The following is a 27102-nucleotide window of genomic DNA, read 5'->3' as shown; positions in this document are numbered from 1 at the left end:
CTTGTACTGTAAGGCAGTCCTGTTCACCCCCCAGACCCCACCTACCATAAATATTAAGTCCTACATAATTCAATCTATATTAGAGTAACTGAGAATAACACAGTAGTAGTACCCTACCTGCCTGGCTGCTGTACTTCCCTGAGATCCAGATCCTCGCTTACTGTCTCACTCAGACAGACTCAGCCAGCAAACAGCGGCACCGCAGAGGAACTCTGGGAGTGTGGGCGGGTCCCCGTAGTACACGCGCAGTGCTCCTCTGGGAGTGTTTTGACCGTCAGGATTCCTTGGGACCCGCAGGGGCCCAGACGAGAGCCTAGGTTGCCTTGTGGGAAACCCAGTACTGTATGTGTGTATACTGTAAATCTATGTATGTATAAATTCTACTTCTATTGTAATTATGGTTCAAGGTGCTGCAATTAGGCCAACATGGTGAAAATGTCGAGACATTTAGAATGTTGACATTTAACATGTCAACACCAAAATGTCAACATGTTGTTTTTGTTGATTTTTAGGGTTAAGGTTAGGTTTAGGCTAAAAAAAAACACAAAAAAACACATAATTTGACATTTTGGTGTCGACTTGTTAGATGTCGACATTCTGAACATATGACAATTTTAACCATTCTGTCTGCATATTGATTGTTGACCTAACAAGCATGTCGACATTCAGAAACGGTTGACATTATGGTGTCGATGAATCGCACCACACCTCTATTACTATATATAGCCAAGAGCTACTCATATATATGTTTTCTCAGCCCACTAAGAGCTGCACCAAAGAACTTGTTTTTGCACCTGTACTGAGTTGGCAGAGATCTTAATCATATACTGTAATTTAATTGGGATACATTTAGCATTCTTATTATTAATTTAAACTGTTAATGAGGCTAAACTAAGCCATACATTTAGAGAAAAATGGGAGTTTGTTTTACAAAAAATAGTAATTCTAAAAGTAGTAGGAGCTTGTACATGTGATATAATCTTTACACTTCGCACAAACCAACACTTCCGATTGTTGAACCTTTCCGCACATCATGTGCAGGTCTAGTTTGCGGGTGCATCTCCCTACAGTGGAGAGTATGGTTCCTCCATGTTGTGAGCAGGGCAGACAATCTAGATGCAGCGGTGTAAAACCTTATAGCTTTTGTGTTGCCCCTGTAGTGTGTGTGGACAAGGACCAGTGATATATTTACTTAGCTCCTATTGAAAATCTTTACAGTACAAAGGTGAAAGAAATGTAGAGAGCACAGGATGGAATAAGAAGCATGTTTAGGCTCATACGTATCTTAACATCTGGCAACTGACTGAATGGAATAGCCTAAAACGTGTCCTGCCCTATTCTGTTACTTGGACTCCATTAGTGGTTCCACATAGTTTATGGTGCAATATTAAGAATGTATGCTTGTACATCCCTAAATCAATTGGGATCATCAGATTATTGGTATTGCAAGTCATGAATGAGAAAAGAGAGCAGTATTTCCTATTCTCAGCTTTATAGGGCCAACAAACCTGTTATACCAGTGCCAACCCCGGGCACATCAGTACCACAATTTCTTATAAGAGGAGTGTGCTGGGACTTTAATGAATTATAGTGTAGTAGGGGGGCTTTTTGCAAGTTTAAGGACAACTGCTCGGGTTGTAGAGGGGCTTTCCCATACAGGGCTGATGTATTATGTCACATGTAAGGAGGCACGTGACTGCTAGAATATGGTTTTCCATTTTGTCTGTATAATAAATAATCGTCCAATGTTATGTGTTTGCATTTATTATCTGTTATTTAGTACAGTGTGCAACAGATGTCATTTATATAGATACATTGCACAGCTTCCCTCCCCCTCTTTACATTAAGGTGAGACACAATATACATATATACAGTACTGTTTAGAAAATGACATGATGATGGTTCCACAGGACAGCAGTACCTTGTCTTGGCTGTTGAGCTCGTTGTAGGGTATATGAGCCGGCAGATAGGTGTGTAGCAGGGCACAGAAGGCCAGACCGTCACTCCAACTGCTGCTGAAGTTTGTTATATCGATATTCTGTAAAAACACACGTAAGATGTTTAACAATCTGTCCACAAACACAAAAGGCTACAAAAAAGAAACACTCTCCCTGGGTAGTTTCTGGGTAGCTTTAATAACTCTATTGTTGCTATGTCAAAAGCTCAGGTCTAATGAACAATTAATTGCACAAGACGGCTAAGCCAAATCTTTCATTGCTTCCTGTATTTGCAGTTATTGTGTTTTCTTTTAACACATTATGAGTTCCTGCCAACACGCAGTATAACAGCACTGCTGACATCCTCTCAGCGGACTTCATTCAACGTAAAATGTTTGGCCAACAAACCTTAAACTACACTAATTAATATAAAAGTATAATATATGATGTTAGTTAAGTTCTGCTTACTACAGCACTTCACTGTATACTTCTTATAGTATTGTTGTTGGAAGATATGTTAGCTTATCACACAGCCAATATACAGTAGATCAAAGGCAAGTAGAAAAAAAAAAAAAAAAAAATTAATGCACACACCAGACCCGCTGCTTGTGAAACGAGGCATCTGCTATATGCTTATAGTTACACAACAAAAGTGGCAAAAAGAGAGAGTATTTTCACAGCCCTGGTCACAAATCACTAATCATCCCTGAAATACAATTTCTTTTAAAGACTCAAGAGTTAAAAGTTGCCTTCTCTTCCAGTATTACTGGGATTCCCAAATTTGGGCAATCTCTCCCTGCTCCTCAAGGCCAGATACAAAAAGTAGGTGATTATAAATATCTCACAAATAGATAATTTAACCCCATCACTGCTGAGCTCATTGTGGCATTTTTTGCAATGGTCACATTCCAAAATCACAATCAATAATTATTTATGAAGTACCCAAACAAATTATATATGCTTTTTTCCAAGGACTTTGGGGGGAATTCAATTCAGCGCGATGATGAATAGCCGCCGGGAGGGAGCTCCTGCAGCTATTCAATTCAGTACGCTGTGTGCCTTGTCGGGAAGCAGGTAAGTCAGACAATGCCGTTCTCACAACTTAACCTGGGTGTTAAGGCGCGGTAACCGGCATTCTCCAACTAAAGTGCGGGGCGCACGGCTGTTAGCGCTGCGCTAAGCCGACAAACAGCTGCGCACCTGGCACTTTTGTCGGATTTCTCCCCGCATCCCCAGGGGGTTTGCGAGAAGAAATCCTTTGTCCGCCCAAACAGCGCGTTGAATTGAATAGCTCTGGGAGCTCCCTATATTGCACTGAATTGAAATCCCCCCTTTGAGTTTTGAAAGGTAGAAAACTTAAACATGAAATGAGGGGATTCCTGTGTTTACTGATGTCAGGAACGGGGAAATCTAGTGATTAGGATCCGCCATCTTTAGACTTCTTAATGCTGTCTATAGTGTAGTGTATTATTTCCTGGTGACCACCAGCCAATAAGTACTAAAGCAGAGGTTCTCAAACTCGGTCCTCAGGACCCCACATAGTTCATGTTTTGCAGGTAACCCAGCAGGTGCACAGGTGTATTCAGTACTCACTAACACATTTTAAAAGATCAACAGGTGGAGCTAATTATTTCACTTGCAATTCTGTGAGGAGAACTGGAAAACATGCACTGGGATCCTGAGGACCGAATTTGAGAACTGGGTTATTTCAACTGGGCCCTTTCACACTGAGCAATATCCAGTTCACGTGAAATAGCCCACTTATTATTGCTGGCAGTGTAAAAGGGGTATCAGAAAGTTACAGTTAGTACGTAGTTTATGTTATTGGGACTCATATTGCTGGATTTACGGAAGAAAGAGTTCCAAAGGATCAGAAATACCAACCAACATTTCTATTAATTTTGCTAATTGTACCACTGGAATTAACGCTGCCTATTATCACTTCTATCAGTATTTAAACTCAAAACAGGATTTTCTCTCATTGACTGGAACATCCAACTCATATTGTGCCCTTAAAGGGCCTCAAAAATAAGAACATGTACAGTAAGAAAACTGTTCCATACAGCAACTGAGGAGTTCTGGACAACCTGCAATGCACCAATTTTCCCTACAGTGACCTTGTCTGGCTTCTCCATATGCTGTTCACAAGGTCAGGAACATACTTTATTGAGAAGGGGCACTCCTGAATAGGACAACCCATTAATATAGGGCAATACCTTCTTCTAGTCTGCAGCTGATAACATTTTTGCTGAAAGCACTTGGTCACATCAGTATAAACAGTGACACCACCCGGCTGTAATAATAATAATAATGATAATAAACATTGTTTTAATAACTGGAAATACATTAATGTACTTTTCAAAACCGTAAATTAAACATGCTACACCCTCTTTAATAGAACAAATGATTCTAGAGGTGGCCCTACCTTTTCCAACATAAAAAGTGCATGTCATTCAATGGGAGAAGATTCTATTATGTGCTTGATTCTGAGTCACACGCAAATGCAAACGCAGAGGCATGTATTGGCGGTTTATGCAAATGCCATAGGAACTCCTTCCATTGTGTACGTCTATACAGCCGAATATGCAAGGACTGAGTTGCTCACTTTTCGCGTTTACGCACGCTGTAATACAGATTGGTGCATCCATATACCTCACCATCATTCGCACCATCGAAATTTGCACCAGCCCTATGGCAGTTGCAGTTTCTATATCTGAACACAGCTTCCTATGTATGCCGCAGTGCATCTGTGAACGCAGCCGCTTGCATTGACACACCTGCAACACTCCCATAACACGCTTCCTGAATGGACTATGGCCCTGATTCAGAGCCGCTCGTTCGTTCTGACCGATGTTCGCACATCTGCGCATGTGTACGGATTTTAATACGCATGCGCGAACCAGTCAGTGCGGCTGAAAAACGTTTGTTCGCTATATAGCGAATGCCTGCTATTTTGAGTGACAGAAGGAGGCGTATGTGGGTGGTAACGGGAAGGTGCTTGAAAACGGGGGTGTGGAATTCGAACGCAGGCGTGCTTAAAGGTCAAAACGGGCGTTTTAAGGGAGTGCATAATTAATACAGCAGCGTCATTGACCACGTCACTTTTTTTTTTACTCAGAACTGCTCGCAAAATAGCGGTTGAAAAAACCAGCCACAAGAATAGCGAGCAGTTCATACGCTGTTCGATGTACTCGATTAATCTAATAAATAGCGGACATGACGTATGCTGCGAGCGGCAAGGAGGCGTATTTTTCAAAATTGCAACCGCAAGTTTTGCTCGCTCGTTCAGACTTAGAGGCGTGAACAGACCGCAATTAGCGAACGGTTCATTTGAATAGCCACCCCTTGTTTTAGAACGAACGACCGCAAATAGCTAGCGGCTCTGAATGAGGGCCTATATTTGCATGCACTAATAGCCGCTGTCCAGTCACAGCCCAGGAACACCCATCACTTTTCCGCCACTTATCTGATATGGTCTGTCCCGATCACAACAGCACCGTTGTATGTACACGCTGTGTAATGCATGTGTCATAAGGGCTTTCAGATATGTACGCGGAGGCACAGTAGCAAATAATCGGCATTGTGTGCGGATCAGGCCCTATGTGCCCTATGCATTTTGTGAGTAATTGTGCTAGTGTTTGCTCGTACCGCTATGGGGAGTAAACCAAAATGTACAAAGTTTATTTCCCAGATAACCTGCATATTTCTGTCCTGTTCTATGTTGTACTGAACTCAGTCTAATCTGTGAAATTGGGCGTTTTGGGGTGGTAACAATGTCAGCACTCAGAACCGCCCTGATTTGTGGGAGTGCCATAGGAGTGTCATGGGCGTGTACTTTAATGCTTAGGGGGTGAATTCAATTAGCCATAGTAACTTACCATGGGCTAATTGATCCCCCGAGGCTATCCAATTAGCCCTGAAGTCAGCCCACAACACTGCATAGACCCGAAAAGATATACGCAATAATTAGCCTGTTATCGGGTGCAAACAGAGGGTTATCGCGCGGATTCCCGGATTCTGTGTGTCAACGCCCGAAGGAAGCCTGTTTTTGACAGATCTCTTGCACCGATACCTGTACTCATGACAGTTGCGGCAGCTGGTGTAAGATCAATGGCGGCACTAGTTTCCGCTTGAACACACACACCCCGCATTAGTTGATCGGATACTCACATTAGCATAAAGTAGTGAAATAGGTTACCACGGCTGCCCGCAACGCCAGCCCCTTTGTGTGTGATACGCAATCAGCCGCATATGAATTTTCACCTTTTTAAGTGTACTGTCAGTGGTTCACGACACTATAGAGCTTATAAGCGAAATCAAGTATAGAAACGTTGTGAGGATAATATCTGGTTAGTTTAGGAAAATAAAACAAGACATCAATTTGTCGAAAAGGTAAAAGACAAGCGATTGTAAAAAAAAATAAAAACTCTATAGCTTGCTGCTGAAGCCTCCATGCTGTATGCGGTAACTGCTGAAAACGTGCAAAAGCACTTTAGCAAACAATAAATATTAAATAAAAATGATTATCTCTAGAATACATTAACTTGATGCGTAAACAGTTTTATAAACATTTAAAAATGCAATAATGTCCTTTTAAATCATTGTGTTTTAATTATAGTTTTCATTTAATTACTTAACTATACATTTTTAGCCTAAGTAAAATGTTGTAAGCAATGACCAGATGTCTGCAGTGACAATTCTCATGATTTCTCAGGCTATAATGCTAGAAGGACATCTCCAGCATGCTTGCAAACAGAAGCAAAGGACAAGTGTTAAGGAAACAAGACAATAAAAGCCAGATTCCCAGCTATGGATTTGGTCTCTTCATTTTCATCTGATCCATCTTAAATGAAATGAATTCCCAGGATGCCTGTGTGTGTGCCAGTATGCGTACTGAAATAACCCAGCTTCTGAAAACTGCATTCATTGGAACATTGAGGTCTACATCTTGTTGCCTTGATCTGAGAATATTTTAGCTACCCACACTACATGTTTGTGTATTAGCTAAGTGGATAATTGTAACATTTAGTACAGTTTTGTAAGAGAGTTTATGCTCAGGTAAAGGTTTAATGACTAAATACATTTGCGTAAAGAATAACAAATCCTATTGTTAAAATATGTGGTTTTATGAATGTTACATTTGTATATGCAATTTAATGTTAAAGATACTATTTGTATTACACATTATTTAAGTTAAATACTGTAATACACCATACAAAGTTTTGGTTTAACCATTTAAACCCCTCCTGAAGAAGCTGTGCAGCCCAGTGATTAGACAGTTAGAGGTACACTGTTACACATGATGAAATGTCTATTGTCATCTTATACCTCATTTTCACTTAATCATTACACTTGCCATGTGCGTACACTGTATTTTAGCCATCTTATAGTAAAAATAATCTGATCACTATCCAGTGTTTATGGATGAAAACTATATATAATATGGTGTTTATTGTATGTAAATTTTACCCGGTGCGCACTATTCCCAGAAGCACTCCACCCAACTCCCGTACACCATTTTTATGTGGGGTCCTGAATATTGCTCAGCTACACAGGGAAGCCTTCCATAATACATTTGCGGAAGGAAGCAGTCTTTTGCCATAAATTGGTAAACAGACCTTAATAGCTCAAACATGTCCTGCCAGCCAAATTGCTGGAAGATCAGGATGTAATAGCTACTAGAGCATCACTTGTTTCATAGGACTGCAAAATGGGTTGTGCATGGGATGCCAAGTGCTCAGGATCCCGTACACAACCCATTGTTGTGGGTTGTGTACGGGATGCCAGTGCTCAGGAATCCGAAGGTCAGAATTCCAGATGCCAGCATCCCGAGTGGGTCACAATCTCGACAGAATGAGGTAAGTATACTACCATCCGAGACCAAAGTATTATCAGCCCAAGCCGGGGATCTCAGGGGAGGTGGGGAACCCCCCAAGAAGGGGTCCTTCCCCCGAAAAACCCAGGCTTGGTCTGAAGCCCGGGGCTCTTCCCCACACCACTTGAGTGTTGGGTACGACCGGCTTGGGCTGATAATGCTTTGGCCCTGGAGCCCCGGCCGTTTTTGGTCTGGAGCTGGTTTAAAATACAGGGGGGACCCTATGCAATTTTTTCACCCCTATATTTTAAACCAGGACTGGTCCTGCAGCCTGGTGTTGGTTTCTAAATTACATTGGAACCATACACATTTTGTTCCCCGTAATTTTAGAAACCAGGACAGGCTGGCAAGTCCGATGCTGGTTAAGCTTTAGGGGGGAGGGGGTTCCTATGTCATTTTTTTTTACACTTCTGACCCGTTTTTTTACACGTACAACACAAGCAGCTTACACATATGTCACTGATATGTGCAGGCTGCTTGCTCGGGAGAGTTTTGCAGAGAGAAGACACTACAATCTCAGTCATCTCCTGCTACTCGGGAGAGAAATCTCGTTCTGTTTCACCATCGGCCATCTCACTCTCAGCTAAACTCACTTCTTTGTAAATTTGTGAGTCTCAGGAGCTTCAAATCACCCGAGTTTAGGTGAAGCTAATCGAGTTGAAAAAAAGCAAACTCTCCCAGACTTGATTCTAAGTAAATTTACCCCTAGGAGTCTCCGAGGAGGTGGTGGGGCTTAATGAAATGTTTCTACAAGAATTGCATTATTTGTCCCTGTCCCTATTCAAATATGCGCTATTTGCGGCAATTTACCATTAGGGGTGGGGCTTATTTATGCAAAACATCAGGCTCCGCCCCCATCTGCTTCTCCTCCCTGGGCTTCTCTTGGGGAGAAAAAAATTAAAAGTAGGTAAGTATGCCTAAACCTAACCTTCCCACCCCCACAGCCTAACCCTCCCCGTGTGCCTAGCCCTAACCCCAATACTTACCGTCGGGATGCTGGTGTCGGGATTCTGAATGGTGTCGGGATTCCGGCACCAGCATTCCAAAAGGCAGAGGTAATACCTACATCCACTGCAAAATACTTATGAATAAGAAGTGTACATTCCATATGCAAATAGGTTTAGCACACAATAATCCAACGACGAACCAGAAATCTATTAGTTTGCACTGTAATCTTATGTTTGTTTAAGTAACCATGGAAGAAAAGAAATCCACTTGTAAGTAGGCAAAGCTCTGGGATACCATAGAAGTGAATTATTTAACAACCCCAGAGAAATTTGGATTATTTTATGTGTCTGCTAATCTTGTAATTTCCCTATTCTCTATTTATTAGTTTTTCGTTTGTATACAGTGTGTACATTTTGGTGTTATCTGTGTCACTGTAGGAACAAATAACCTATTAATACCCAGGGTGGACTATACTGCTCAGAATCCAATAACCAGTCAGACGGCATCTGAGCCATTTGAAGAATGTACTGTATGCAGAATGCATCCCTAAGACATAAGGGGTGCATGCTACACCCCTTATCTACCCAAAAGACCCAGCAGCAGAAACAGTTAGACAAGTGGTCACCTGAGCACTGACTGTATACGTAAATGATAGCTTTAACAATAATACCAAAATATACTTATGTACAGTATGCTTACCCAACTGCATTGTGAAAACAAATCAAGACATCAGGTTTCTTTCACAAAACGTCAGCCAGTAATTTAAGTTCATTATTCAAAGGAATATGCTGCGCCATATAAGAAACTGTTAATAAATAAATAAAATTATCTACTGAAATATGACCCTCTGGTATGAATAGGAGTCTCTTATGTATGTGACATATCAGTCATTTTTTTTTCAGTAATAAGTATTGTATTGTAATTTAATAAGTAAACAAAAGTTGAAGATGCCAGTTGACCAGCAAACTAGTAATAAATAAAAAGGGTACCACAAGTTACACACTACCCTATAAATCAGAGTGCTTTGTGGTTCCAATCTGGTACCTTGCAGCTTCTTGGAGATATACAGCATCATCTGTTCTAATTTCCAGCAAACTAGCCATTGCATTAAATACTCAAATAATAGGTTTTGGGATCTGTTAATCAGAACTAAAATTGTTAGGCTACATCGGCTACTAAGATTTATTCTTCAATCCTACCAGTCGCCTACTTACAGCGAAGGTGACCATATCAGTCTATGGGATCAATCCATATACTTGCGAAGCGTGCGAGTTGCTGTTGCCACGGCGTTAAAATGGTACGGCATCTCGCACCCCTGCCGACTCGCTCCGAGCCTGAATTTGCATAATTTTGCTCAGAGCCCTATGGGGCTGCAAGCACTTTTATGTGAATTCTGGCTCCTGTCAAGAGCGCCCGTTGTCCCGATGACTCGCACCTGCATTGACCTCGCGTGTATTGAATTGACCCCTAAGATTTCAGTTGTAGTGCATCGAAACTGTATGCTGCATTCTCATGAATGCAAAATCACATCTCCCATTGTGTATGTGTTTCAGATTTTTCAATATGTCAATATCAATATGTGGCAATAGTTACTGCCTATTAGGTAGGTAGCATATGGTAAATGTGAGTGATAACATCTGGATAAAGCAGGTGAAGACATTAGCAGGGGTGTGGGGTATGTTATTCAGAACACCCTTCACATGATCTTCTGCTACACCATTCTACCACTAGTAACTGCTGTATTCAAAGATCAAGCTTTTGAAACCACATCTACAAATAATGTAATTGTGTCTGGTAACTGTGAAAGTTTCTATAGGTGTAAGAGGAGAGATATAAGAATAGCCAAGAACTGTAAGTGAACAGTATATAAATAGTACACCCATCAGGGAAATACTGGAGGATGATATTGCAGTTGTAGTTCCAAAGCAGCCCCTCATGCCTTGTAATAATCTGATCAGAAAATGCTGTATCCTCCATGGCCGGCTCACCCACTATGTGACCTAGGCCTCCTTGCAGGTCACAGAAACTCCTCTGTTCTGAGCATGGAGGTCACGTAGCACATCAAATCATCTCCATCAGAGGAGGGGGTCAGTGTATTTTGTGCCTTGTGATCTCTCTCCTCCTTATGCGGGCTCCATGCTGAAGGTAAAACAAATTTAGGCCGTAATAAAGTTTGTAGATTAGCCATTGTGGGACGTCCAAGTGGAATATTGACAATTCTGACTGTATGGAGGAGTCATTGTGGGAAGTTGTAATATATTTATGGACTAAGGGAATGTGAATTCATTGTATGCTAAGTAGGTGGTTTAAGAGCATGTGGAGAATCTTATGGTACATAGGAGGTCGGAGGGCATGTAGGCAATTTTATGGCAAGTAGGAAGTCTGAGGACATGTGGGCAAGATTATGCTAAGTAGGTGGTCTGAGTGGCATGTGGGGGAATTGGAGCTAGAAATGGGCATATGAGAGAATTTTATGAGTGTTGGGGGTGATGGAGAAGTAATTAATTACTGAAAGTAATGATAATTTTTGGCCTTTTGTCAGTTGAAGGGATTAGATATGGACTTTGGAAGCCAGACTTCAAATTATGTGATGGTTACTAGCCATTGCATCAAAACCATTTGATGGCATAACCATATATGCATAGCAAACAGAGCTTCACACATTCACACCCGGAAATGATGTCCGCAGCTGAAGAAAAGCAGTCAGCCATTGGATGGGCATCAGAAAGCTTCATCCGATGACTGGCAGCCATTGAATGAATACCGGCAATTTGATGGAAAAAGTACTTCCATTGGATTGGGAACATTGATGGTTGCTAACCATCCATATGCCACATGTGACACTTGAAGTATACCATGGTGCAAAGACCATGCACGATCATCCACTGTGCCAACCCAGCCCCTGTTATTACGTGCTAGGCTCTTCCTATCAAGATTCAGCACACGTTATTCTCTTGTTGCTTGACTTCATGTGACTGAACCTAGGTAACTCACAGTGAGCTTACTGAAAGGCTATCATCATCGGTAATTGACTATAATAAGCCCCCAGCACTAGCAGATGAACAGAGAATGTTGCCAATGAGTAGAGCTAGGTAAAGCATTTTTAGTAACACCTGAGGGTAGAGCAATTTGTACACAGATTAAGCAGACAAGTATTATACAACTTGTTACCTCCATCATGGAGAATGCTGGGGAAGGGGAGTATGAGTACAATATAATGATGTCTGAGTGAGGGAGCAGCAGAGACTTCATTTCTCATCTAATAGTGGCTTTCCACCTGTGGACTGTATGCTAATTGCTAAGGCAGCCAGTGATGGGGTTTTAAGTTTATGCTTAAGTGCCCAATTTAGTAAAAAACCTTAATACCAGCGGCATATTTAGTTTAATATTGCAGGATCATTACTCACCTCTCCAGCGACGTCCCCCTCCTTGGCAGCATCCTCCTCCGCTCTGTTGCTGGCAGCGATGGGCTGCTGTGTCATGTACATGCTCTTTGGCCAGTCTGCACATGCACATGACACTTTCACACAGCGGGGACACAACAAAGCCTGGAAGGCTTTGGTGAAGCTAGAAAGGCTGTTGCTGGGTCCCCACTGCCGGCACTGGGGACTGTATCGCTCTCGCCATATATAGATGATGTAAGCAATACAGTGACACACTGGTAATCTTAGTTTACCCATGTTTGTTAAATACTGAAGGAGGGCATAACACCTGTAAGCGAGTGCTAAAAGTATTATGCTCATTGCTAAATGGAGCCCTTAGTTAAGGTACATGGCTGTGCTCAGTGCTAGCTGTCTGGAGACATGGACCAAGCCCCCCTTCTTGAATATAGACTACTTTCCCCCAAGGACATTGACTAGTCTGCCTTTTCATTTTGGGAGGCAGCTGAGGTGCGAGTAGGACACGCTTTAGTTAAGAGTTTGGGGCTACACACCCAGGGTGCAATCCTATGAGCTATATTAGATAGTTCCCAGTTCTTAACTGTGGCAATAAGGAGCTACTTGCATTTAGCTACTGTACCTATAGGTAGACTCAGAAGGTAAAAACACTGAAAATCAAACATAAATGAATCATTAATTCATGTTCCAAACGCTCCAATCTATTAAACATCAATGTATTTCCAATTCTGCCATTTTGGGCAATTTTACTGTCCTGAGCAAAATCAATGTTTTCTCCCATTTATTTAAATAGGCAATGCAGTACATTGAGAACATCAATTATTATTACTTATTCATCTATTTATTACGCAGCACTGTACAGAGAACGTGTCACAAATCGTGCCCCCCATCACTGCCTCCTTTACTTGCAGGTACGGGTATCTGACCATCGGTGCAGGGGTCTTCTTGGGGATTCCTTCTCTCCAGCCGCAGTCTCTGCTGCTCCAGGCTCCATTTCTCTGCACAGAGCTGTGTGTGTGTGTGGGGGGGGGGGGGGGCGCTGTACACTCAACGGTCTCACACAGATGTCTTAGCCTGATGGACGTGGTGCTCCTTCCTCTGGCATTCCACGCAGGTCAGCTCCTGTCGGCTTCTGCTGCTAGGTGCCGCCATGACAGTACTCCCTCACCTGATGCCTGTATCTAATCTCTGCTCTCTCCCAGGGGTATTTAAGGATTCTCCCACCACCAGGCACTTGCCAGTGCAATTTTGTCCATAGCCTATCTGTGTGCTATTTTGGTGAGCTCCTGTGTATTCCTATCTTGCCTAGAAACTCTTAGTGCAATTACCACCTTGCTACACCACTCGCTTCAGGTCACATTCCAGTGATCCCAGTATTCCGGTTCCATTTTGGTGACTCCAGTATTCCTAGTTCCAATCCAGTGACTACAGTAATCCGGTCCCATTCCGGTGTTCCAGCAATCTGGTCCCATTCCGATTATCCAGTATTCCGGTGCAGGGCTTCTCCAGGTTCCACCTGATCCAGTGTCCTACAGGTTCTAGCCTGGTTGCCGTACTGCAGCTCTTCCTATTCCAGTCTATCTACACCTGTGTGCCTCAAGCACCTATCATCTGTTCCTGTCAAAACTCTGGCTGTTCCACCAGTGCTTTCAGTCGCCAGAAGCCAAATCTTGCTTTCCAATACATGCAAGAGAACCTCATAGACTTCACATTCCTGTCCAAGTCCATGAGCAGAAACTATTTAAGGCCTCCCAGCTTTCAGCTGCTCACCCCAGGCCCCACTCAAGCCAAAGACACCAGTCCAGTTCCAAAAACAATTTCAAACGTGACAATACGTAATCATTCACATCAGCCCATGCACCATTGGAATTTACAATCTAAATCCCCAATTAAACACAAACACACGCCAGGATCCTTATTTGTCAGATTCCAATTAACCTATCAGTATATTCTTGGACTGTGGGGAAACTGGAGCAACATGGAGGAAACCATGTCAGTCAAACTGGGTATAAAATAGTTGTGCAGTGCTCAGGCAGACTGACTGTTGCTGCCAGATTTGGTTGTTCTAACCTAAAATATGTATGTTGCCAAAACTGACCATTTACCTGAAGGGCTAGATCTGACAGCATAAGGAACCTTAAATGATTACAGCAAGTTAACCAGATCACAATTTTAAATCAATATGAACCAAAATATGCAAAAAATTACGTCCAGTTTTATTAGAATCAAACAAATTGGGACAGACTGTTAAACTGAAGCCTTACTGTATTTGTCTCTTTACATAATAAACCACAAAATGCTGCAGAACAAGGATTTAAGTCACACCTTCTTGTTCATTTTTAAAGAGAGAGGACATGGACACTACAGGCCATTTCAATACACCCATTATTAATCATCACTTACATATGGAGAGATTCCACACAAGTTGTACAGAAAGACTTAACCTTTGTGAAAAGGTCATAGGAAACATTTCAGAATGAAAATTACAGCCTTCAGGTCATACATTGTAAGGCAGGAGTTTCCACTGAGAACCAGCATTCAGAACTTAAAGAATTTCTGCCAAGTACATTCACAATTTCCTAATTAACATTAGCTAAATAAAGAACAACATTTAGCACACTCATCAAGAAAATGACTTTATATCACCTGGTGATATAAATTGGACAGATATGTTTGAGGGCAAATGGAAAGTCTTTCCAGTTGTGAGGTGAAAAATGGTCCAGACTAAGATAAAAACTGTCCCCATCTCTGAAACCTGCACCAACTAAGGGCATGAGAGAAACTTTGTTGTATAGAGTGGTGAGTATTACACCAGAATCTTCCGGCATGAGTGTCAGGGGAGCCTCACTTCACTACTCTGTGTTATTGGGAACAGAGCCAGATTACAGACTAGGCGGTACAAGCAGGCACCTAGGGCCCAGTGGTCCCAGTCCCACCTGCGGCCGCCAGGGCCTGCTCGAAGCTTGTTCCAGCAGAGCGGGCGCACCAGGATACCACCCCATAGTGGGAGCATTGTGGCTGCTGCCGATGGGCCCCACACCCACCATGTTGCATCCCCGTGACTTTGCCCAGGCTCATCAGGGTCTTCCATGTGGCTCAGATACTGCCCGGGCATGACTCTACAGACGGCAATGCGGCAGTGTAACCTGACGTCATAGGTCACATAGAAGCATGTCGTCCACGTCCATGCACAGTAATGCAATGACTCAGTGAGTGAGTCATTGACGCAGGGCAGGCTGTGGTGCTGGATTCAGGCTGCAGAGCAGAGCAGGTACTGAGCAGGTAATGAGGGGGCAATTAATCAATGTGTTTTAATTTTTTTCCTAAGGGGCAAATATATATTTTTTTAAATGAACATGTATGAGACATACATACAAATAGACAATTTATGAGTAATTATACATGATTGTCTTTACTTATATTCACTTTTATTACACCTACAGTAGTTTTCTGAAGTTAAAATATAATTTTTATATATATATTCATATATGTGTCATAATGTTAAATACAAAGAGTAAAAAGTAAAAAAAAAATTTAGGCGGCATGTATAGGGTAAATTAAATTGTAATCTGGATGTAACAGAGGAGGCGGGTCCCAGACCGGTATCTTAACTAGGGTCCTAATACGGCTTTATTTGGGAATCCTGCTCTTTCCGTTACCTAGCGCTTAAGGTGCATACATACACAACGATTTGTTAAACGATATAGTTTAACGATAATCGTTTGAAAAAATCGTTCACTTTTTGAGTCAAACGATGAACGATTATCGTTCACGTTTGTAGTTTGTAATTTGTAGTTCAGTCAGACTTGTCAACTGAATGATTTTCAGTAAGTTAATATGCAAAAATCACTTGTAGTTCTAAAAAATCGTTCATTACATTTAGTAAATAAACAACTTTAGTAAACGATTTTAGTTATTTTTTTCAAGGGAAAAATTTGTTTACTAAAATCGTTCATTAACTAAATCGTTGTGTGTGTATGCAGCTTTAGTCTGTAGCTCCTTACTCATCTCCATCTCTTTTATTACAATGTGAAACAGTACCTGTCACATACATACCGGTCCTCATTAATATAATCACAGGAATGGACAGGCCGGTGCTTCCACCAAGTCAGCTCACTTAGGTCTTGCTGCTGTGAGCATTCTGAACATCTAATTAGCTATTATGTGAACAGCTTAATGATCTGATCAACAAATAAACAGGATACACATGGATGAGCAGGACAAGAATACAATAAGGTAGTCCGACCCTGCCATAACAAACACACCTTAAAAGAGTGGGATTCCCAAGCTGGCAGCCCCGGTATAATATTCATGAATACAATTAAATAGCATTAAAATTAGATGATGCGGATGAAATGAGACACAGCAAAGCTTTCCCTGGTGCTGGTAACGCTTGCACCCATCAACCAAAATTGTAATTCGGCTCCCTGCTTATACAGTAAGTGCATATTATTACATCAAATCGAAGCTATAGTTTAGCCAAAGGAACTAGAATGAATAACAACAATGCAGAAAATAGCGTAAGACTGCACTACCACTTAAGTCTTAAGGTGCATATGCACTAGCAGATAGTGGAACAACAGTACGATTACAATATTGTAATCGTACAGTCGTTCCTCATCTCCTGCAGTGCCTACACTGAACGACATATCGTTCAGTGTAGGCACCCTCCCTCGTCCCTAAACATGGTCAATCTGTCGTTATCGGCAGATTGACCGGCATGTTCAGATGATGATTGATGTCGAAAACAACCAGCAGGAGCGTGCATCGCTGGTCATTTTCATGCCTGCTTCATGCACAATTGATGAGCGATTGAACGATATAGTTATTGTTCAATCGCTCATTTTAATCGGCAAGCGGATACGGGGCTATAGGGCCTAATTCAGAGATTACGCTAATGCCACCGCAAACGCATATTTTCACACAGTGATGTATGAAAATATGCAAATGTCTTGAATTTGTATTAAGACACCCACCAGCAGATTCACAATGCATGACTGTGTACAAAGACATAGGATCGGTCATAGTTCAGTTAATAATCAGTACAGTATATGTGTAACCCAGAATGGCCTTAGGAACTGAGAGGTCAGAGCCATTTTTACTGCAGATGGGATTGCAGTTACTGGCTGAGACACACCAAGAAAACGATCACCACACGTCTGTGTTTGGGTCGCCACCACCCCCCCATTGCCGCCCACAGACGGTCCCTGCCTGTCAATCACTTTGCAAATAAATACTACAGCTGCACACACACACAATTTAGTAAATGAACGATTTTAGTAAACGATTTTCGTTCATTTTTTCAGGGGAGAAATGAACGAAAATCGTTTACTAAAATCGTTCATTTACTAAATGTAATGAACGATTTTTTTGAACTTCAAACGAATTTTGCATATTCCCTTACTGAAAATCATCAAGTTGGTCAGTCTGACTGAACTACAAACGTGAACGCGCATGAACGATAATCGTAACTCAGAAAGTGAACGATTTTTTCAACCACTGAACGATAAACGATATCGATAATTGTAAACTGGAGCAGATTAGCAGTCTGGAATACTGCACAGGCTTTGCAACTGGAGCTGAAGATTATTAGCAGTCTGAAAACTGCATAGGACTGCAGTAGTAACTGCACAGGGCTTGCAGGCTGGAGCTGCAGAGGATTAACAGTCGGGAAACTACAATGGAAACACTGGATCCAAGTATTCTGTCCACTAGGGAGAGAAGTTGGATGGATGATGTAACAGCAAGATGGCGTCACCCACCGAGTTACACGTAAGTTTTAGGGAGATGCTATAGGCAGCATAAATTACAGCCAGACCCAGTAAGGGGGACGGACCCCTAGGCAATTACATAATATACCTATTTTCTTTGTAAGACACAGGAGCATCTTAGGGCACATGCCCAGGGTGTAGGGGGTGTCGGCATGGACCCGGAGAGCCATGGTGGTGTGGTCATATCAAAATAATAGAGGGGGTGCCAGCATTGACCTGGAGAGCCGCTGCAGTGTGGTTGCATCAAATGAAGGGTGATGATCAATCACACTTCAAATAAGTTGCAATGCAGCATCCTTCCCTGCCCTGCACTAGTCCAGGCGCAGGCTCAGTCAGCATGTAGGGAAGTTGGCCAGCAGAACGATGCTGGTGGGCCCAGAGGAGGAGGCAGGCGGGGCTGGGATTAGAAGACTGTTTTATTCAGACAGTATCTACTGAGGAGCATGACCGGTGCCAGCTCTTCATTGTCTCTTAGACGGCATGACCTAGGCACACGTTAACTTTAAAATAAGCAACTTGGATTTTCAATTAAATCCTTAGAACTAGCAGGTGGGATTCATGTGCAACAGATTTTTTATTACATGATTTTATCCGAGTGGGGCAAGGGAGCTTGGGACTGGGCTGTCAGCTGCATATGAAACATCCCTTCCACCAGGGACCATGCAATGCATCGGTAGACTGCATGGCCACGGTCTCCTCTGATAGACCGTTTTCCTCACTGCACTAGCCGGTACAAACCCACTTCTTCATTACAGAATTTATGAGCCTACTGAACTGTACTGAAGCTACTTTTTAGGATGGAGGAACAAGGGAAAGCAGTGGGCTGCAGTAAAAATGTATATAGAATGTATCCCATTCCAAGGGCCGTACTATGTGGCTGTCATACTCTTTGTATTATATGGTGGTCACTGTGATGTCCTCTGTATTTTATAGTGGTCACTGATGTTCTGTAAATTGTATGGCAGTAACTTGTATGCTTTGTGAATTGTATGTTGGTCACTGATACTATCATTAGTATATGGTAGCTCTCTGTATTATGGACAGTCGCTAATGTTCTTATTAATATATGTTGCACTCTATCTGTGTCACTGCACAATATGCTGCACAGTACTCTGCCTATGGGTGTTTGATGTAGTGCGCCGCTATGCCCATGCAAAGGATGGTAGGTCTGGCCTTGACTTCCGAGTTGCAGATGCCTGTCTGTGACCGATGCGACATTGCAGCCAGCCGTGAGTGAGGGACAAAGGCGTCTCCTTTATTGACATTGCTCTTGCCTGGACAGACATTTCTGAGAGCTGGCCAGGCTGAGGTATTCTTTGCAACAGTGTGGGGGCCCCTGGGCGACCGCCCCGTCCGCCCGCCTTATAATATGGCCCTGTCTTCACCCCTATTGTATGTGCATCTCAATTGTAGAAATGTACCGTAGAAGATCAAAGAAACCCAATTTGTGCAGATTCAACCAAATTTAGACACAGATTTGTGAATAATGCTGAATTCCACAAATTGTGGTTCTGTGAATTTGAATTTTCACTTAAAAGAAAAAAGAAAACGTACACACATATTATATTTTTAATAATCTCACTCCAGAATACTAAAATATCTTTATATGGGTCCACAACATAGCCGAACTTAGAATAAAGGCCTTTGCTCAGTGTAGTTCTTCCCATTGGTCAAAGTCACAAGCTGCCATCTTGGATGCAAACCTGTGCTCATTGGTGTAAAACAAAGTGCGCAAGTGCAAACAGAGGGATGCGACATCACCAAGAGGAGGAATCATTTAGTCTCTGCAAGTTTATATGTCATAAATAACCGCCTAGGCCAACATAAATCAAGATGGTTCTGCTGAAAAAAAATAAAAACATATGGCAGAAAAAAACTGTTTACAATTTAATATTTAATAAAATGAAGTTTTCACTTGTAGGGTATTTCTTGCGATATTACACTCATCATGGTACAGTACATTTTTAACATAATACACTTATTGTAAAACTTGTGTGGGGTAGAGGGGATTTAGGGGATGCTTTTTATGTATTTCAGCATTTCCTTTGAAGGTTAAATGTCTGTGCGTCCCAGTTACAAATCCACCAGCAACACTGGTCATGCTGTCACACAATGCACTGGCACGTGGACAGGGAACCGTTTCAACTGAAAATTTTGTTCCTTCTGGCCACTGGTCAAGTTAATACATCTTCTCTGTCCCTTGAGAGGCGTTTTGATGACAGTTTGCACATTGTTTTATTACATGCATTACCATTGACTGTTGAGAACACATTTTTCCCTGAGTTACTTCCTTTCCATGCAGTATGAATGACTGGCAAGCCTGTGTAAGTGTCTTTAGGCATACGATCAGACACATGTTTTTAGCCAATTGTTTTGCTTGCCAAATATGCATGCTCTACTTGGCATCACTATGGGCTGCTGTCCTGTCTACAGAGACACCCACCACCGGCATATCAAATCTGCCGGTTACGTACAAAAAATGCAACTTTGGGAACATCGGTCGCACCATCGAACTTCTGAGCAACCCTATGGTGTCTCAGAATAACCGTCTCAACTAAGACCGCGGAACCAGTCCCACTGCGATGAATTTGCAGCAGCCGACTAGGACATACCAGAAAATGGTGGTGATACGCCTGCGATTTTGTAGTCAACCTCTGTTAGCTCCCCAAACGGTTACTACCTGTCACTCGCTGCGTCCACCGCCGCTAAGTAAAATCGTTGAATGTGTACAATGCAACTCTGAAGCTGGAGCACTGATAAAAAAATCACTCCACTGCATCCGACAAGGACATTGCATCCATCTCTAAATCGTCCCTATAACTTAAAAAACAAAAGAAACTCAAATACAACTCTCCATCTTGTGTATGAAAAAGAAAAACATTGCTAAAATCTGCACACAAAAGCCTAAGATATGCATGAGTAACGAATAAAGCATCTAGTGACAGCTTCGCATTCGCAATCAGGCAGTCACAAGAGGTTCGCTGGTGTTGGTGACCATAATCACAGACGTAACTAGAACAGTAGTGCCCCCTATTTTTTTCAAATAGGGACATAAGACACAAAAGAGATTGTGGCCTCAGGGCCTGATTCAGAGCCGGACGCTATTTGCGCTCGCTCGTTCAGAAAAAGTGGCCGGATATTTAAATTGAGCGCTCGCTCTTTGCGGTCTGTTGACGCCTCTATGTCTGAGCGAGCTAATGAAACATGCGCTCGCTATTTTGTAAAGACGCCCCCTGGCCGCTCGCATCCTACGTCATCTCCGCTATTTATTTGATTAATCGAGTACATCGAAAGGTGTCTGAACTGCTCGCAGTGCTTGTGGTAGGATTTTCCTACCGCAATCATGCGAACAGTTCAGGCTAAGAAACAACCAAGTGACGTGGTCGATGACGCTGCTTTGTTAATTATGCACACCCTTAAAACGCCCGTTTTGACCGTTTGGCACGCCTGCGTACGGATCACCACTCTCCGTTTTCAAGCACCTTCCCCTGTTACCACCCACAAACGCCTCATCCTGTCACTCAAATTAGCAGGCACTCGCTATTTTGCGAGCGCTCGATTTCTGACCGCAATGACTGGTTGGCGCATGCGCATTACGACCCGTACGCATGTGCAGATGTGCGAACATCGCTCGGAGCGAATGAGCGGCCGCTTATATTTGGCCCTCAGTGCCAAATATAGTGTGAATCCAATAGCTACACTGATGATACAAAATAATTATGCAGTATAACTCACCAGTTCTAGCCTTAGGAGAGCACTGATGCCGTGCTCAAACCTGGAGCCAGCAGTGTAGATCACCGACTGAAGTTATACAAAGAATCCTGCTTGTAGTGTATATACAGCAAATATCAGCGGCGGGGAGATCAGTGTATGTACCCTGAATCTAAAGCTGAATTCACCGGAAAGAGTATTTGAGGGGAATCGGTATGGAATCCCGCTGCCGCATGGCCGGCAGTTCGATTCCCGACAGATCAGCAGAGCCCGGCAGCAGAAGCCCAACAGCGCTGGAAATCCCGATCATCCCTATGGTAAGTATAAACTAACCTAACCCCCTAATCCCCCCCTCTAAGTGCCTAACCCTAACACCCCCCTTCCGCGCTGCCTACACCTAAGTCCCCCGGGGGGGGTGCCTAACCCCAACCTCCCCCCGGTGGTGCCTAACCCTAACCCCCCCTTCCCCTAGCTTAACCCTCCCGGGGGGGTGCCTGACCCTAAGTCTCCCCGGGTGCCCCAAACCTATCTTTTGAAATGTGTGTTTTAAATAAAAGAGAGGTGGGGAGGTGGGAGGTGGCCAGAGAGGAGATAGGGGCGGCCAGGGATAAAAGAAGAGAAAGCTACAAGTGGAATGATTACAAACAGATAATTGACAGGCCCAAACAGTGACCCCTGCCCTGTGCCATGGCACCTGTCGCACCACCCTAGTTACGGCCCTGACCATAATCATCATCGTGTATTTGCGTCTGCCCTCAAGCATGAGCAGATAATATGGTACAGACAGGAGTCTGTTTGTCTCATCTGTTTGCAATTACTCAAACGCACCCTAACTGTACTCTGCTTGCTTTAGAACACCCCACCCTGCTCAAAATCTGCCTCTCCAGGCGCAAGCTGGCGTGGCAGATTCACGTAAATCTCTCTGGGCATGGTATGCAAACTGGCCTAGTTCTCATTCTGCATCAGCCCAATTATGTTTTTGAAAATGCATTAGATGAGATCACAATTTCCTGACTGTATCAAAAGCTAGAAAAGCTAGAAAGGTAATGATGCTAATGGGCCTGATTCGGGGTCACACACTGACGCCTCTTATGCTAATGCCACAGCTGCTTTCATTAATAATGAGACACTCACATCAACGGTGCAGTTCCATCTCGGACACAAACTTGAATCAGCCCTAGGGCCGGTGCAATTTCTACATTCGAGTATGGACTCCTGTGTGAGCAGTTGTGCATCTTTTCACAGAGGGCCTGATTCAGCACGGATTGCAATTGCAACCACGTATGCAGATCGGCCGATTGTTGCATACTGCGTATGCACCACATGTGCTCGGCGATCGCACTGCGATAACACACGCAGACAGGAATCCATCGCAGAGTGAGTGACAGGCCATGAACATTTGGGGGTGGTGACAGGGGAGTGGTTGCAGAAAGGCAGACGTGCCTGTCTGCTGCATGGGTGTGCATAAATTAGCCACTGCGATTGCATACGCAGTTTGAGAGCCTTCTGCGTGCGACAAGACTTGCAATTTCTGCGATGGGTCAGAGCTGCTGTATTGTGTGTGATGGGCAGATGTGCTTTGAAGTTACCGATGTATACGCAAGACTGCGAGGTATTACGGATGTGAGAGAGCAGTAGTGGGCGTCTCTATGCTGGCTGAGCTGTGGCAGACATTAGCTGCATTGCGTGCGATTACGTAGCTGCGATCACAATTGCGATCCGTGCTGAAACAGGCTGAAACAGGCCCAGAGCCACTTACAGCACCACACACTCACAACATGCCCACATCTGCTTAGCCGCCCCTCAGTTACCTCCCAGAAACACCCACTGAATCTCACAGACTGTGCTTCCAATTGTGTTCTGCATCTCTGAGCCCTAAGAATCGGGAAGAATGAATAGACTTCGGGCAACTGAATGCAGCATCAACACTGCAAATCAGGCCCAGTGTGTTGTTGTGAGAATGTAAAATGTGTAAGAAGAAAAGAAAGACAATAAATCAGGTAGCTAAAATATATAAGAAATGCAGTACGCACAAATGTGTACACTAGTCTGAGTTATTAATAGTCGCAATGAGCAGATACATATGTATACATGTATAATGCAGGAAAAATGTGTGCCTGAGAGGTGTAAAAGCTCATTTTAAATAATACAGGGTGTTCTACTCGCTATTGGCCCCAAAGTTTTTCTTTCAAAGTCATTGACGTAATTTAGTGAAATTTGACACAGACATACCTTGGTCTATGAGAAACATGAGGAAGTTAACACTTGCTATGACTTACTTATGTTTCTCATAGATCAAGGTATGTCTGTGTCAAATTTCACTAAATTACATCACTTACTAAAAGTTAGAAGTAAAAATATTTGGGGGCAATGGCGAGAGAAATACCTGGTACTATGTACATTAGTAGCACACAAAGGGGGGGTTTTCAGAGTACCAAAAAACACCCTAGCCGGCCCACTTATTTACATTTTTTGAATTCTGATACTGAGACAGCTGTGTCTGCCCTGGCATCTCTTCGAACAGAGAACTCTGATTGACAGAGTTCTCTGTTGACGGCAGGCATACAGCTGGTGAATGGGAGCTGCTGTGCATGCCCAGAACAGCAGCTCTGACCTTACATGTCATTCTGCTCTGCTGTCCGGATGTCTCCTCCTCTAGGTTTCCTTCGCCCCAAGCAGTGATAGTATGTGTGTGTAAATGCATGTTTGTGTAATATATACATATACATTTTCAGAAGTTTTTATTTTTACAAATGGACAAAATATATGTTACCGGAATATCACCCTCTGGTAATTAGATTTAAGGGAGGATCTATTAGGGGCTTTAGCGGGTGCTGCAGAGCAATTTTTCTATGCAAAATAAACTATTTTGTTGCTGTTTTTTGAAATCTCTCTTCATGAACTAACAGTATGATAGGGGTTGTGCTTCCCTAACAAAGACGATCATCCAACCATTTACTACTGTAACCAAGGCAGATTTCATCCCCACAGACACGGAAGTCTTGTGGGGTCTCAACACTGGGCCAAATTCATTCCAATAATAGAAGAAGTGGAGGATGTTATGTAACCATATATGCCTCAAGTTCCAGTTGTTTATTTTATCATTCTCCGTTGTTGTCGGTACCATGTTAATGCCTTTGTCAATAAATGAAAATTATAGGTAGGACTTTATCCATCAGGCCTTGTAAAAAATTATGATTACCCTTTCAGGGATGACTGGACAAATCAAACAGCTACTGTATAATGTCTATAAGCGAACTGGTGGAGAAAACGCCGAGGTCAGTTTCTTAAAAAGAAATACCTACATTTCTCTGATATCTCTACCGCAAAGATAAACAAATATAATAAATATTCTATTTTAAAATGGAGTTTTAAATATTTATACCTGTATTCAGTTTAAAGAGAACACAGACAGGATTTGGCATAGGCTAGGAAATCAAACTTACTATGGCAGAACAGCTGGAAAAGCCACGGGTTGTCTACCTGTATTTTAGAGATACTAATACGCAGATGACGGTTCCCTATCTGTGCAGTTATTTTTCCACAAAACAAGAAGGGAAACTCAAACGCAGTTCTCAGCATTTTTCAAAGGCATCCCACAGGTTTATATATAGTGTTGTATACAGCAGGGAAATCCAGTGCAGGTGACAAACAATGGTGAACATAGTTCTACAGCCCACCCGAAGACTTCAGAACAATGATGAATGTAAATAACCCTAATTGTTAGGACTTAAGTGAAAGTCAAGTGGACAGCTTTGCCTTTGATAATAGGAAGTGGGTTACAGGTAAACATTTAGATCTTTAAAATATACAACTTACATTCAGAAAACTGTAACAAAATATTTCATCTGTGCATGCGATCTTGTGGCATAAAGTCCTCCAGCAGCTGGGCAGTCAAACACGGGGCCTGATTCAGACCCGCTCGCTAGATGCGGCCAGCCGCTCCCAGTGTATGGAAATTCAGCTAAGTGACGTCAAGGCATCCGCTCGCACAGCAAGACATAAGCACGCCCACTATGTCTTGGCGAGCGATCAGTTTGTGTTTATAGACGCCCACCAGCCTGTCTTTAGCTGTCCACTAGCGTATGTCATCTCCAGGAAGTATATACAACCATCGGTACATCGGGAACCATCGGATCAGACCGTAGTTGACTGTACTCTACAGCAAGCACTGCGAGCAGTTCTGTGTAAAAATCAACCAGGTGATGTGTACTATGACGCTGCCTGTTAATTATGCATGTCTCTGAAACAGCGTTGAAACACTCTGGTACGCCTGCGTCCGCAACTCCGCTCCCCCGTTACTACTGCCCTGCCCGTTACCACCCACAAACGGCCTCTCATGTCACTCATTCCACTGGGCAGTCTTGGCAGGGCGAGTGAGCACATTCCAATCGCTCGTACTAGTTTGCGCGCGCGCACTGCGAACTACACGCATAAGCACATTAGCGTATATCGTCTGCAACGAGTGGCCGCTTGCTAGCGAGCGGTTCTGAATCAGGTCCACAGCACGGTGCCCATCACCAGAAAAGGCAATAACAAAGAAATCATGTTATGTGGATCCCCGCATATTAAAGGTGCCCACAGACATAGCGATGTGCTCACGATTCGACATCGTGTACGATTTCCCCTGAACTCTCCCCGGGAGCTTCCCGGCAGTCATGAGCACGATTAGGTCCAAAAAGCTGCCAATTTGACTTCCAATCTCACGATCTAAAGGATCGCACGCATCGTGATGATAAATCCAAAACAACAGAAGAGGCTCTTCATGATTGGTGGGAAATTTAAATAATAAAAACAATGGGAGGGGCTAGCCAGGGGGTATAAAAAGCAGGCACCATATTAACCCTGTGCACATTCTGCTTTGCTACTAGTGAGGCTAGGTGTATACCTGCTGAAACCTGTACATTGCTACTGTGCTCTTTATTTTGGCTTGCCTTTTACAAAATGTGTTATCTACCTGCAAGTGTGCATTTTATCCTGTTCCTGAATTCTGTGCTGGTGGATCGCTATTGGTATAGAGTGTTGGTTGCCAAAGCTGGGGTCAAGGTGATCCAGGAGAGGGCCCAGCGAAAGAGGAGAAGAACATGCTGGACCAAGGACTGGCTGCAGCAAAGGGATACTCGCTCTCACATGTCCCTGCTGACGGAGATCAAGGAGAACAACCCAGACGACTCGCAACTACCTGCGCATGGATGACGCCACCTTCCAGGAGTTGCTGCATCTGGTGAACCCGCCACATCCGGAGGCAAGACACAAGGTGGCAGAGGGCAATCCCTGCTGAAGAGAGACTGGTGGCTACCCTGAGGTACCTGGCTATAGGAAGGCATACTTGCCGACATTCAGCTCCCTCCTTCCGGGAGGGCGCTGAATGCCTGCATTCTGTGGGGGGCGTGGCCGGACTGTGATGCCGTTTTGGGGGCGGGGCTGGGGCCGGAAAAAAGGCATTGTAAAGCAGGGAGCGG

At 43.3% G+C, this 27102-nt stretch overlaps 1 protein-coding gene across 5 annotated transcripts in view; it reads right to left on the bottom strand.

Moving 5' to 3' along the window:
* The window catches only part of SPECC1 (sperm antigen with calponin homology and coiled-coil domains 1), a 560436-nt gene that overhangs the window by 44832 nt on the left and 488502 nt on the right, over positions 1-27102 (bottom strand). For all 5 annotated transcript variants that reach the window (XM_088453631.1, XM_088453630.1, XM_088453633.1 and 2 more), the window contains one exon: positions 1922-2038. In XM_088453631.1, coding sequence (XP_088309757.1) covers positions 1922-2038 — 117 coding nt within the window. The remainder of the gene's footprint in view (positions 1-1921; positions 2039-27102) is intronic.

The sequence above is a fragment of the Taudactylus pleione genome, unplaced genomic scaffold (assembly GCF_031769625.1).
Source record: "Taudactylus pleione unplaced genomic scaffold, aTauple2 ptg000585l, whole genome shotgun sequence".
In the NCBI taxonomy this organism is placed as follows: Eukaryota; Metazoa; Chordata; class Amphibia; order Anura; family Myobatrachidae; genus Taudactylus; species Taudactylus pleione.
The sequence above is the reverse complement of the archived record's forward strand: the minus strand, read 5'-3'. Positions and strand labels throughout refer to the sequence as shown.